Source organism: Neovison vison, chromosome 4 (genome assembly GCF_020171115.1).
Source record: "Neovison vison isolate M4711 chromosome 4, ASM_NN_V1, whole genome shotgun sequence".
Lineage (NCBI taxonomy): Eukaryota > Metazoa > Chordata > Mammalia > Carnivora > Mustelidae > Neogale > Neogale vison.
In genome coordinates, this window is record NC_058094.1 from 158,128,155 (window position 1) to 158,143,357 (window position 15,203).

General features: G+C 36.5%; 1 protein-coding gene and 1 non-coding gene across 2 annotated transcripts in view; both read left to right on the forward strand.

Moving 5' to 3' along the window:
* The window catches only part of GTPBP10 (GTP binding protein 10), a 29,046-nt gene extending 23,706 nt beyond the window's left edge, over positions 1-5,340 (forward strand). Inside the window, exons 9-10 of the mRNA XM_044245985.1 lie at positions 3,092-3,215; positions 5,031-5,340. Of these exons, the coding sequence (XP_044101920.1) occupies positions 3,092-3,215; positions 5,031-5,266 (360 nt within the window). The 3' untranslated portion in view covers positions 5,267-5,340. The remainder of the gene's footprint in view (positions 1-3,091; positions 3,216-5,030) is intronic.
* Positions 5,341-8,791: 3,451 nt separating this feature from the next.
* Positions 8,792-8,898, forward strand: LOC122905706. The gene has a single exon (XR_006384399.1). It is a non-coding gene; the product is annotated as a U6 spliceosomal RNA (small nuclear RNA).
* The last annotated feature ends 6,305 nt before the right edge of the window (positions 8,899-15,203 follow it).

A 15,203-nucleotide genomic window follows, 5' to 3' on the forward strand; every position in this document is an offset into this window, starting at 1 on the left:
AACAGATAATTAGAATGAATACATATTCTACCTCTACTTTTTGAAGCTTTGAAGTCAAAGAATCATCTAAACTTGCTTTCTCCAGTTCTGTGTTAACCCACTCTTCAACCTATTAAAACCAATGAAATCCTCCTTTATTTTAAATCTCTATTACATACTTCTCAGACTTTATTCTTGCTTGAACTTTTATTCCTACTTTTTAGACTATTTCTCAGTCTGTGTTTTTTTTTTAAGATTCTTTTTATTTATTTGACAGAGAGAGAGATCACAAGTAGGCAGAGAAGCAGGCAGAGAGATAGGGGAGGGGAAGCAAGCTCCCCGCTGAGCAGGGAACCTGATGCTCCCAGGACCTGAGATCCCAGGACCCTGAGATCATGACCTGAGTCAAAGGCAGAGGCTTAACCCACTGAGCCACCCAGGCACCCCTCGGTCTATTTTTTTTTTTTAAGAAGATTTTATTTACTTGAGAGAGAGTATGAGTGGGGTGAGAGGCAGAGGGAGAAGCAGGCTCTCCAATGAGTAAGGAGCCTAATGTGGGGATTTATCCTGGGACTCTAGGCTCATGACCTGAGCCGAAGGCAGATGTTTAACCAACTAAGCCACCCAGGCACCCCTCAGTCTATTTTTTTGCTTTTTTCTGTTCATTCCTTAGGTAGCATTCCGTTACAGTTAATACACTGATGACTGCCAGATCTTTCTGATACCTACGTCTTCTGGTCTTGCTTTAGACCAGCCATCTAATGGATATCTTTCACTGGCTGTCACATTACGTTCTCAAACTTAATATGCATACAACTGAACTTTAGTGGTTTTGTAAACCAGAATCCTGGGTGTTAGTCTCGCTTCTTTCTTTCTCAGCATCTGCATTAAGCCCTATCAGTTCCATATCCTAAATCTCTGAAATTCATCTGTGTGTCTTCATCCACACTGTTATCATCATCAGCCCTCCTCACTAGAATGTTTTAAGTATTCCTATGTCATCACATTGCTTCCAGTCTCACTTCTCTCCAGTCCATTTTTTAAAATTGAAATGTAGTTGACATACGAAGTTACGGTATTTTCAGGTGTATACAACATAGTGATTCAGTAACTCTATATACATCATGCTATGTTCTCCACAAGTGTACCTTCCATCTGTCACCACACAATGCTATTATAATACCATTCTCTAGGGGTGCCCGGGTGGCTCATGGGATAAAGCCTCTGTCTTCAGCTCAGGTCATGGTCCCAGGGTCCTGGGATTGAGCTCCGCGTCTGGCACTCTGCTCAGTGGGGAGCCTGCTTTCCCGTCTCTCTCTCTCTCTCTCTGCCTGCCTCTCTGCCTACTTGTGATTTCTGTCTGTCAAATAAATAAATAAAATCTTAAAAAAAATACCATTCTCTAGTTCTATATTTTTATTCTATTCTATATTTTTTTAATATGGCAGCTAGAGTGATATTTGTGAAAAAACCAAGATAATGCTTGTTCTTTGCTTAAAATACTTCAGTGGGGGTCCCTGGGTGGCTCAGTCAGTTAAGCCTCTGCCTTAGGCTGAGGTCATGATCTCGGAGTCCTGGGATCAAGCCCCACATCAGGCTCTCTGCTTACTGGGGAGCCGGTTTCTCCCTCTCCCTCTGCCTGCCACTCTGTCTAATTATGTACTCTCTTTCACTCGCTCAAATAAATAAATAAAATATTTTTTAAAAAATAAAACACTTCAGTGATTCCCCCCCTGTTGTTAGGTTGAAGTCTAACTCTGGTTTTTGAATCTGGCAAGGGTTGGCTCCTAGCAGTTCATCTCTGCCCTTCCTGCCTCACTTTTTATTCTTAGCCACATGATTTCTCTCTAACACAGCATGCTGTTGCTTACCTCCAGAACTTTTTATATCTTATATCCTTGTCACTTTTTTCCTGTGAGTATTTGAATACGGGTTTCTATATGGACATGTTTTCATTTCCCTTGGGCATATATACCTAGGAGTAGAATTGCTAGATAATATGGTCAGTCAATGTTTAACACTTTGAGGACCTGCCAGAATTTTAGAGTGGCTGAACCATTGTACTACTTTGTAATCACACTAGCAAGGTCTGTGAGGGTTCTAGTTTTTCTACAAGAATGCCAAAACTTGTTCCTTTGTCTATGTTTTTTATTTTTAGTTATACTAGTAAGTGAGGTGGTATTTCATTATGGTTTTGACCTGCATTTCTCTAGTGACTAATGATGTTGAGCATCCTTTCATGTGTTTATCAGCCATTTTTATGTCTTTGAAGAAAGTCTGTTCACATTCTTGGTGCATTTTTTAAGTTGGGTTACTTATCTTTTTTTTTATTGTTGAGTTGTAAGAGTTCTGTATATTTTGGATACAAGTCCCTTATCAGGTACATGTCTTGTAAATATTTCTCCCATTTCTTTTGTCTTCACTTTTGTTGTTTGTTTGTTTTTAAGATTTTATTTATTTATTTCAGAGAGAGTGAGTGCATGAGCAGGGGAAGGGGCAAAGGGAGAGGGAGAAACAGACTCCCCGCTGAGCAGGGAGGCTGACAGGAGGCTCCATCCCAGGAACCTGAGATCATGACCTTAGCCAGAGGCAGATTCTTACCCATTGAGCCATGCAGGTGCCCTTTTCTTCATTTTCTTTATATTATTTGAAGCAAAAAGGTTTATATTTTAATGAAGTTCTTTTTGTCTATTTTTGTCTTTTGCTTGTGCATTGCTGTCACAGCTAAGAAACCATTTCCTAATTTATGGTCATTTACTTTTTCTAAGAATAATATAAATATAGCATTAGACTGTTACTATTTACTTATGAATTTTATCAGTGTGCTTAATAGAAGTCTAGATATCTGTATTTGGTCCTATGTACAAATCACTATGTCTCTAAGATGTCATTTGAATTAAAATATATTAACATGTGACCTAACCAGTGAGCATTTTATGAATTTTCTTTGTCATTTAATTTTGTGGTCGTTGAGGTTTATTGAATTTCAGAAATGTCAGTGGGCTCTAGATTACCCAGGCCTACAAAGTAAAGAAAGATATTACCAAATAGGTAATCTATATATTTATTTTAATAAAATTACCTGGTTTTCTTTTTTTTTTTTTTTTGGAAGGAATTGGAGTTGTACAAAGAGGAACTTCAGACAAAACCTGCACTTCTGGCAGTTAATAAAATGGACTTGCCAGGTGCTCAGGATAAATACCATGTACTGATGAATCAACTCCAAAATCCTAAAGGTAAACCCATTTGTTCATTTAATGCCAATTTAGTGATTACCTATTGCGTGCAGAAAGTGCTAAGTGGTGTAATCAATGCAAAAGAAAACTGATAATTGCTACTCTTAAAAAAAATTATGTTTGAAGAAAGAACACATTAATATGAAACTTTAAATAACATTGTAACATAATACTTATCAAGTTTCAGAACTGTGATATGGACAGTAAGTTAGCAGAGACAAAAGGAAAAGTCGGGCTTCATAAAGAAGTGAAATTTAAACTAGGCCTTTAAAGAGTTAATGGGAGTTGGATCAGAAGAGAAGAAAGTCAGCATCTACCTTTAAATTCTTTTACTTTAACATACTTCACAAGTTCTAGACCTTCATTCCCCTAATACACTAAAAATTTAAAACCAGAGCAAGTAGTTCTAAAGAGGTATGTATCTTTGCAATGCCAGCAAAGTACCCTGAAGACTCCTAATTTTCTAAAAAGAACTTATGTACCTACATATGTGTGACATAGAATAATAATGCCGTTGTTGCAAAAGGATTTATTTGTTTGAAATTTGTTCCCAAATGGACCACTTCGTGTAAAGGAACTTAAAGGGACTCTCCATAGTTTTGAATATTGACCTTTGCAGAACACTTCCTATCCTACAGTAATGATGCTTTCATTTTTCTGAATCTAGTAGAGGAGAAAAAGTCAGATGGATAGAAGGTGGCTAATATGTTTTTAAATGGTACTAATTCCCTGTTTTTATCCTTCTACAGAAATGGGGAAAATAAGTTATAGTATACTGGGGCTATCACACAGCACCAGAAGATCCTTTCTTCCTTACAGAAATCTTTCCCCTGCATAATTTACGTATTGGAGCTGTCCTCGAGTTAATAAATTACTTTCAGGATATAATACTGAGTACTCTTTATTCTATAATAATGTCACTTGCTTTATGAGGTCATTAGATCTATTTGCTAGTTGGTCTTGCAGAAAAGGAAATTTACAGAGGAGGTGTCAAAAGGGAGAGTAACTCAAGAGTTTGTGCTATTTTGGTCTGTCATAAAACAAAATACAGTGCCCTCAGTGATAATTCCTGAGTTAACATCTATGGACTTCCTTGAGGATGTTCGAATCTCACAAATGAAGTTCCATGTTTACTTGTCCAGTCTCTTTCAGTCCAGCCTTTCCAGTGCATACCCATGTTAACCCATCCCATCAATGTGCCATCTCCCTTTCCATTGTCTTGAAGGCAGGGAAGAGGAAAAAGTAATATAATAGCTGTCAGCCCCTGTGGGGTGATAGATTGAACTCATCTGAAATGATTTCCCATTAAAATGTCCCCACCACCCCTTTCAATTTTAGTACAGCTCCTAACGCCAGAGCCTGTAGTTTAGGGTAGTTTAGTAGTTAAAGCCTATAGTTTAGGGCAGCTAAAGGCCACCTGTGTATTGAGGCAAGTGACAAAATCCCAATCATGAATGATGTTATTTTTATACATATGTCTTTTAGAAAATCTGTGTTGCCTGACTTCGCTGAGCTCCTCCAGAAAAAGCAAATTTTTTGCTTCTGTAAATAGAACATGAGTGATTTGTCTTTTATTTTTACTTAATTTGGTTTAAAATATATTCATCCAAAAAATATTTGCTAAGCACCTATCATGTGCTTAGAATCTTGCCATTGTCATTTGTAAAAACAAGTTTCTGAGAGGTTATTAATGAGGGAAGGAAAAAAAGAATAATACTAGTTTTTAGTACCTTGATTCATAAACCTCTAATAAATAGTTTTAATTTACTTTCAAAGACAATGAAAATCAGCTTAGTTTTGTGCTTCTTGTTTCAGATTTTCTGCATCTATTTGAAAAAAACATGATTCCAGAGAAGACCATGGAGTTCCAACATATCATCCCCATCTCTGCAATTACAGGAGAAGGAATTGACGAATTAAAGAACTATATAAGAAAATCTCTAGATAAACATGCCAGTCAGGAAGATGATGCATATCATAAGAAACAGTTGCTTAACTTACAGATTTCCAGTACAACATCTTACAGTGAGCCACCACCAAAAAATTATTAGTCCCAGATAGATGTAATTTAAATCTATTAAAAATGATACTGAGGGGCACCTGGGTGATTCAGTGGGTTAAACCTCTGCCTTCGGCTCAGGTCATGATCTCAGGGTCCTGGGATCGAGCCCTGTGTCGGGCTCTCTGCTCTGAGGGGAGCCTGCTTCCCCCTCTTTCTCTGCCTGCCTCTCTGCCTACTTGTGATGTCTCTCTCTGTCAAATAAATAAATAAAATATTTTTTTAAATTAAAAAAAATTTTTAAATGATACTGAAATTATATTCATTTGAAAGTTTTTCTACAGACATGTATTCTTTAGAAGGTTAGTTATTATTAACCTTCTGCTATAAATGCCATCATTCAAGAACCATACCTTCTTGTTTTGTAGTTAAGTGTATAGATAATAAAAAACTAAAACCTAGAAATGACAACTTATATTTTATGGCCAATCTACCCATAATAAAATCCTCTGATATTCCTGTAGTTATGACATCTCTAGTGAGATCATTTATATATATATAAACAGAAGAGCATTCTCTAGAATATTATTCAAATGAGCAACCAGGTTTTGTTTGTTTTTGAGTTTGTCGTATACCTGGTTCTACTAACTATATAATAGTTACCTTTTTGGGAAAACTTCAAAACCCTAAATTTTAACATATTTTCAGTAATAATAAAGATCACTGATAATATTTAACAGAAACCAGCAGGTAGATGATTATACTTTCACCTTTTAGAAAATTTTCTTTCTTAATTATAAATCTTTTTTCCTGCTTTGGAGCAGTCTGGTACATGTCTCATTTTCTTGAATTCAAATCTGTCTTGTTTTCATATTTTGGTAAAGAGAAGTTATAGGAAGTACAGATTTGAAACAATATTAGCAATCATCAGTATATTGATATTAAAATTTCTAAATTTCTGTGTTTCAGAAATACAAATTGGACATTTTCTCTTCATCAGTTTTATTATAAAATATATATGTTCATTGTAGGAAATAAAACATAAACCACCCAAAAGCATATAAAGGAAAACAACTAACCATCTTCCTGCATTGGGCCATCTCATCCTTCCAAGAGAAAACCACTGTTAATTTCTTATTTCCAGCAGAATTTTTTAATTCATTTATCTTTTTACTCAAATGAGTTCATTATATAAACCTTTTCTGAGTTGGGTTTTTTTTGTTGTTGTTCAAATAGTAGCAAGTTAATGAGTTTTAAAATTAATTCTTCAAAGCTGCTTTTAAATTATTAGAAATTTTTTTGGAATTTAAGCCTCAGTGAAGCTTTTACATATGGTTATAAGTATTACATAAAAATCATGTCAGTATAGTTCTTAAATTTCTTCTGATGTGACAATGTGAATGAGTGTTTACAAGTATTATTTCACTTTTATTTGTTCTGTTTTTTGTTCTCCACTCCCACCTCCCATTCAGGGCCCCAGATCAATGGCTTTTTTTCTATTTCTTTTTCCTTCACTGCACAGGTATTTATTGAGTATCTCCCATCTGTCAGGCACTGTGCAAGGCACAGCATGTACAGTGTTGAAGACAGGACCTGCTGCCCTTACGGACCTCACATTCAATAGCAGAAACTGCAGGGGATTAGAATAGTCTGGTCCTGCTTTACAGCAAAGAAGTAAGAGTGAGGAGAGCATTCAGAATTTGAACATCTGTACTGATCATTCTGATCATGTTTCATTTTGGGTATGTTTTACGTTTATAACTTAGGTATCGTTTTTCTCTTAACTTATATTATTTCCTAAATATATAGAAGTAGCAATGTGAGGACAATTTCATCAGGTGAATTTCTGAAGTTCTGACACCATAATCTTGTTTTCTGCTGTGGCAAAGGATAGTAGATATGTGCTGAGAATTAAGAGGAATTACATCCTATTTGTTAGTAATGGTCAGGTCACTACTCTACAACTAAAGAAAGCATTGTGTTATGTAACTCACTAAATGTTTCATGGTTTATATTTTCTAGTTAATGAAAGTTGATAGTTGATTTTTATTCTAAACAGAAGGAGAAAATCTGGATCCCTTTTTATTTTACAAAAAATACATTTTAAGAATTTAAAGATTTATTTTGAAATATATTAACATCTCAGATGCCATTTATTTTGTCCTTAAGCAAGTTTTTTTTTCATTTTTACCTTTCAAAATATATATACTTTTTGAAAGACTTAATTTTTATATTACTGAATAGCCAAGGTATCAGTGTGCTGCGTATACTAAATTTTTACCAAGTCCCAGTAGTTCTTGCAGAGCTTGTGTCAGATTGATTTACCATCATGAATTACAAGCCAGATACTGTCAAGTATTAAGTGTATTATACTGTGAAGCTGGATTCGTGCTTTGAAGATTTTACCTATGAATAAAAATTTTCCCAAAATATATTGTTATTTTTGCAATATATATCCATATTATTCATATCATTGCAAAATGAACTTTATAGAAAATTAATGTTTTTGTTTGGATTTTATTTATTTATTTTAGCGCGAGTGAGCCTGGGTGGGGAGAGGGGTAGAAGGAGAGGGAGAAAGAACAAGCAGACTCTGCACTGAGGGCAAAGCCCTGTGTGGGGCTCTGTCTCATAACCCAGAGATCATGGCTTGATCCAAAATCAAGAGTCAGCCGCTTAACCCTACTGAGCCACTCTGGATCCCCTAATGTTTTCTTTTAAGTGGTAAACATGTATTATCTAATTGGGGGGAATCTTCATAATGGGAAAAATCAGGTCAAGGGTATTTATTTTAGGTTTTATCTAGTTAGTTTTCTTGTAAAGTTGTATGTCTTAGCTCATTGTTTGCTTTGGGAGGATGGAGTACAGATATTCTTTTGAGAAAGTTAATGAAAGCTAAAGATTTCTTTTCTTGCCAACATGTACATAAACACATGGAGTATTTTTTCTAAGTAGTTTCATAGGGTTTGCAGAGCTCAGATAAAAAAAAAAATAGTTAACAAAGGTAAGCTCCCTCTAGAAATTTGTAATATCATTAAGTTACATTAAAAATAATGTTTCTGGTGCCTGACTGGCTCAGTCAATAGAACATGCGACTCTTGATCTAAGGGTCGTGGGTCAAAGCCCCACATTAGATACAAAGCTTACTTTAAATAAATAAATAGATAAGTAATAAGTGACAGCTATTTTTGTTAAAAATGCATATGCATAATAAATTTTTTAAATGTTTCAAAGCAGCAGCATAAGTTAGCTTACAAACTATAGCTAAAAAATGAAATGAAAGTTAGCAGTGGTTTAAATTGTAAACCTTACACAGAAGACATCTTATTTCAAAAATATGGAAACATTTTGTTTGAAGACCAAGTTGTGAGTTGAATTTGAAGTATATTTTTAAACCTTTGAGTATCTCAAATTTAATTTAAATCTGTCTCTCCTTACAGATAGACAAGTGAAACAAATTGAGAAATGAGTACGTGGTCTGTGCTAGTAATCGTAATATCTAACACAGTAATGTTTTCATATGCTGGGCAATGTACTGGGTTGTTCATAAATATCTCTTTTCAACACACAGTATATTGTGCTCGCTTCAACAGCACATATACGAAAACTGGAATGATACAGAGAAGATTAGCATGGCCCGTGCACAAGGATGACATGCAGATTCGTGAAGCGTTCCATATTTTTGGTGCTGTGAATTGTGTTAAGACTGATAAATCACAGACCTGTACCCCTGAAACAAGTAATATTTATTTATTTATCTTTTAAAGATTTTATTTATTTATTAGAGAGAGAGGGAGAGAGAGCAAGCACAGGCAGACAGAATGGCAGGCAAAGGCAGAGGGAGAAGCAGGCTCCCTGCCAAGCAAGGAGCCCGATGTGGGACTCGATCCCAGGACGCTGGGATCATGACCTGAGCCGAAGGCACCTGCTTAACCAACTGAGCCACCCAGGCATCCCGTAATACTTATTTATTAATAAAAAAAAAAAATAAAAATTCAGCAAAAATGAAAAAAAAAACTACAAACTATATTGCCTGTGATCATTTACTATTAGGTGAATGGATGTTTGGGGTTTTTTGTTTTTTTTATTTGAGAGAACAAGAAGGAGTGGAGAGGAGAGGGGCAGAGGGAGATGGAGAAGCTGGCTCCCAGCTGAGCAGGGCACCCAAAGCAATGCTCCATCCAAGGACCCCGGGATCGTGACCTGAGCCAAAGGCAGGCTCAACTGACTGAGCCACCCAGGCACCCCTGTTTTGAGTGTTTTTAACTTTTGGGGGGAGTGTACTATATTTTGTAATTTTAAAAATACCTTTGCCTTACAAGAGCTTATTCCTTGGGAATTAAGCCATTTAGATAAACTTAGTTAACAAATGTTGGCAGACAACATGCTGTAATATTAACTGCAGAGTTAAATAATAACGAAAAATTTATTTCTTTTCTTAAACAGCTATGTCAGAGAAGCATTTTGTTTGGGGTTTTTTGTTTGTTTTGGTTTTTGGTTTTGGGGTTTTTTGTGACTAGAGTTTGGCAGGGAGAAGGAAAGTATCAGAGAAGTCTCTTAGCATTAAGTGGGTGTCATAAGCCAGTTGAAGGAAAAGCAAAATCAAGTAGGTGATAGGAATAAGAAAAGGAAAGAGAAAAGAAAGAAAAGCATGTATGTTGGAGAGTTGTAGTATTTCTCTGTGGATAATTCAGGAGTGATGTGGGTTATTGCCTCAGCTGGCTGTCAGATGTGTGAAGAAGCCAAGGGCAGTTTCAGCTACCATTTCTGACCATAACCAATCATTACTTTTAGGCAATTCTAATTTTTGTACTTTTACTGTTTCCTATTTTATGACTGTTGCTTAATTAATAGTTGTTGGGTACTTGGAAGACTTCAGGGGAAGCAATCAGTCACCTTTGTGTATATTATTAATGTCTTTATAATAGAAATTAAATTTCATTGGGTTGCCCCAGATACTAAGCTATGCGAAGCCTAGCTATTATTTGAATCCTATCCTCTGAAATACTTAGAATTTGAATTATACTTAAAAATACTTTTAAAATACTTAGAATTTGAAGAACAGCAAATGTAGTTTATAATATAAGTAATTTTGGAGCAATATATGCCAAAGTTGGAGCTTTTTCTATTTGTTTTTTAAACTTAAGTGATTGAAATTGAAAGGAAAGGACAAAACTTCCTTTGTTCATGGCACTTTTTAAAAAAAATTTTTTTTTAAATTTATTTATTTATTTTTTTAAAATTTATTTATTTATTTATTTGAGAGGGGAAGAGACAAACTGCAGGGGCAGTTTGAGAGGGAGAAACAGGCTTTCTGCTGAGCAGAGAGCCCAATGTGGGGCTCAATTCCAGGATCCTCGGATCATGACCTGAGCCGAAGGCAGATGCTTAATGACTGAGTCACCCAGGCACCCCAGTGGCACATATTTTAACATATTTTTCTGAAGCTGCCAATATCTTCTGACCAGTGCTATTCATTTTCTTATTTGTTATCAGACATTATTACTGGTATTATTCCAGTATGAGAGGCTCTAAGAAGACCATGGTGTAATTTTCTTAAGAAAAAGGATACGGATTTCTTTTATTTTTTTATTTATTTTTCAGAGAGAGATAGAGAGCCAGAGAGAGTCCACAAGCAGGGGGAGCGGCAGGCAGAGGGAGAAGCAGGCTCCTCGCTGAGCAAGGAGTCTGATTCGGAGCTTGATCCCAGGACTCTGGGATCGTGATCTGAACCAAAGGCAGTCAGTCACCCAACCAACTGAGCCACCCAGCCCCAAGAAAAAGAATATGATAATAAATCTAAAATGTGCCTTCAGTTTTATTTGTATATGGTTTGCTGCAAATTGAGGGAGATTGGAAAACTTTAAATCAAGAGCAGGCATTGAGTAGAAGCTTCCGGATTTCAGTGGATTTGCCACGTGATTGAGTGACAATAAGTAAAAGCCTCTGGTCAACAAAATCCTAAGGGGGAGAAATAAGAGTACTATAAAATACTTGAGGCTCAGTTTCAAAAACAAATCTTAATATGAACTGGTGCTACCTTGAGGTCAAGAGAAGTTATAAGAGCAATATAATGTGCACACATGGCCTTTCTTATAAAAATAGAAATCAGAAAAACTCAGCTGCTTTAAAGAATCACTAATGTCATAATTCCAAATTTGTAACACATTCATCAAAAGTTTAACATACAGGTTTATCTGTAAAAACTAGGTTAAAGGGGCGCCTGGGTGGCTCAGTGGGTTGAGCCGCTGCCTTTGGCTCAGGTCATGATCTCAGGGTCCTGGGATCGAGTCCCGCATCGGGCTCTCTGCTTGGCAGGGAGCCTGCTTCCCTCTCTCTCTCTCTGCCTGCTTCTCCGTCTACTTGTGATTTCTCTCTGTCAAATAAATAAATAAAATCTTTTAAAAAAAAACAAACTAGGTTAAAAATAGTGGTGGTCGAGGGAGAGGGTAATAAACATGGTACATGACAAAGATTTACAACACCTGAATGCAATTATAGGCAAAAGCCTTCAGTTATCCTGCTTTAAGCCAATTTTTTTGTACACTTTCCTTCCCTCCTTCCCCTTATTCACTAGTCACTTTATTAAAGAATACTGGAAACGTGTGGTCACCCTTCCTCTTATATAGGAGACAACAAAGTCCCAACCATTTTTAAAGTAACAGCTCACTGCTTGGTTATCCAGAACCTTCTTCCCTTATTTCCTGTATTAGTTTGCTAAGGCTACCTTTAAAAAGTACCACAAACTGAACAACAGAAATATATTGTGTCACAATTCTGGAAACTAGAAGTAGGAGATGAAGATGCTGACAGAGGTGGTCCTTTCTGAGGGCTGTTGAGAGAGATTCTCTTCCGTGTCACCTACCTAGCTTCTAGTGGTTTGCAGTGTTCCTTGGCTTGTAGAAGCAGCACCCCAGTTTCTGCCTTCTTCTTCACATGGTATTCTGTGTGTGTGTGTGTGTCTCCAAGTTTTTCCTTTTCATAAGGAAATGTCCTGTTGGATTAAGTCTCGCTAATGACCTCTTTTTAACTTGATTAGCTTTATAAAAACCCTGTCTCCAAATAAGGTTACATCCTGAGGTATATTGAAAGAGTTAGGATTCCAGCATTGGAATTTTTGAGGAACACATTCTTCCTGTAACATTTACTTATTTTTCTCTCTATACTTTCCAATTAATAGATAGTTAATATTTTTTATTTGGTAGGTTCCTCCAAAAAATAGTAAATGGGGAGGGTTTTTCTTTTAAGATGTATTTATTTATTTCAGAAAGAGAGTGCACATGGGGGGTGGCCAGAGGGCGAGGGAGAGAGAGAATCCCAAGCAGACTCCCTGCTGTGCATGGAGCCTGATTTAAGCCTCGATCTCAAGACCCCGAGATCATGACCTGAGCCAACATCTAAGAATTGGACACTCAACCGACTGAACCACCCAGGCACCCCCAGAAGTTTTTAAATTAATCTGTATCTGTTGAGTTTCAGTTGGGGACTTGGAAATACTGTGGTGAGATATGACTAACACACAAAAAGGGAATATTATGTGTCAGTTAGTTTCCATTTGGAGTTGATGTGTATAATTTACAGAAGATAAAATTATTCAGACAAGGGGGAAGATAGGTAGGATTTGGGCAGAAAGGGTAGTAGGAAGACATTCCAACTTCAGGAATAGCTTCAATAAGCGTTTAGAGTAAGAAATCCAAAGTAAGGAGACTGCTCTGAATCTGAAGAGTTCTGAATGGTGACAGTAACCTTTTGGGAATATCCTTCACTTACTACTTCTTGATTTCAAGCACCTTATTTAAACTCTCTGTGTCTCAATTTCTTTGTCATTAATATGGATTTATTGTGATTAAATTAGATGTTTCATAGAAAACATCCTTGGAATATAATAAATATTGAGTATTCTCTATTATTTTTAAATTGACATTAATATTTATGTAAGGAAATGGTTGCACATATCTTAATGTAAAGAGTTGAGGGCTTCATTTTTTTTTTTTTTAAGATTTTATTTGAGAGAGCATGAGCATGTGTGTGAGTGGTGGGGGTGGGAGAGGGAGGGAGAGGAAAAGGGAAAGAATCTCAATCAGACTGCACACTGAGGCTCCATGTGGGACTGGATCCTATGACCTTGAGATCATGACCTGAGCCAAAACCAAGAGTCCCAACAATTAACTGACTGAGCCACCCATTCGCCCCAAGGTGAGGGCTTTAAATAGACTGTAACTATTCTTTGTAGTGAATAAGGGGCAAATGGATATTTCAAAGAAAGAATCAGTGTGTGGTTCCTAATTTGAGTAAAAGGCATAAAGAAGATACCAAAAAGAGATAAGAGGGGAAACCACTGACAAAATAAGGAATGATGGAAGACATAAACAGTACAACTATTTTGTATTTGGAGAATATTAAGGTAATAATAGTTAGTCATATGGGGTAATTAGAAATCGTACTGAAATTTTGGAAAGTCTTAGGCAGATGTGGATTTGGGGAGATTAAAAAAAAAAACAGGTTGCCCTCTAAGTTTTCATTGATAGGTCCCAGGACAGAGCCTTTTGATAACTGGGGAGTAAGGATGAGAAAATGAAAGCAACAGGCAGACAGGGAACAAATCAGGTAAACTAGAAGAGAAGTAGAAATGTTGGTGTTTCCAAAAATGAGAAAGCAGAGTTTAGGAAAAAAAGAGGCAATCAATTGTGCAATGTGGACCTGGAGGAAGTAGAAGAGAATGAAAACCAAAAAGAGACCCTTGGATTCAAATAGAAAGAAGTGATTAGTGACTGTGGCAAGTAAAATAATGGTCCCGTAAAGATGTCCTAAATCTCATCTCGAGACTCTGTGAATACATTCTGTTACATGGCAAGGGAATATTACAGCTACTCATCAGATGACCATAAAATAGAGAAATTACCTGGGGTGGTCTGAGTGGGTCTGATGTTATCAGAAGTGCTCTTGAAAGAGAGATGCAGAAGAATATTAGAGTGATATGATTTAGATGTTGAAAAATTGGAGCAGCTATTATTGAGTTTGGGAATGGAAGGAGGCCATAAGCCAAGGAATGCAGGTGTCTGCAGTTGAAGCTGGAGAAGACAAGGAAACAATCACCCTGAAGCCCACAGAAAAAATACAGCCCTATCAGCACCTTTAGTTAAGCCCAGTAAGGTCTGTGTCAGGTTTCTGGCCACCAGAACTGTAAAATAAATAATAAATTTGTTGTTATTTTAAGGCACTGAACTTTGTGATAATTTGGTACAGCAGCAATAGGAAACTAATACAGTAAATAAATATTTGTAGAATTTTGGTGGTGGTGTTAGGCAGTGAATTTGTTTTAAGATTTGATTTACTCTTTAATGAGTTTCCTCTGTTGAGAAAAAATGGAAAGCCAGGATTGTTAATTGCTGATCTAAAGTCTTACCTAAAGTACTTCTGAGAATGATATTCCAAAAATCTAGTCTCACTATGGTACATAAGTATTTTGTTCTATCTTTGCTATACCAAAGGCCAGGCTAACCATAGATGTGAACTTATCAGTAAGTTTAGAAATAGCCCATCCTGGGGCGCCTGGGTGGCTCAGTGGGTTAGGGCCTCTGCCTTCGGCTCAGGTCATGATCTCAGGGTTCTGGGATCGAGCCCCGCATCGGGCTCTCTGCTCAGCAGGGAGCCTGCTTCCTCCTCTCTCTCTTTGCCTGCCTCTGCCTACTTGTGATCTCTGTCTGTTGAATAAATAAATAAAATCTTTAAAAAAAAAAAAGAAAGAAAGAAATAGCCCATCCCTTCCTTTTGGTGCTGTTATTTTTTTTAAAAATCCTTATAATCAACTACATATACATCCCAGCCAAAGTCTGCTAACCAGGTTAATTCATTGTGATTGTGAACCAAATTATAAAATGATTTTGTACACAGTTATTGGATTCAATTCAGTTTTATAGATGAAAGAATTGAAATTCAGAGCAAAGAAGTGAGATGTGCTGTGTCATATTGCCATCATCCATCTGATT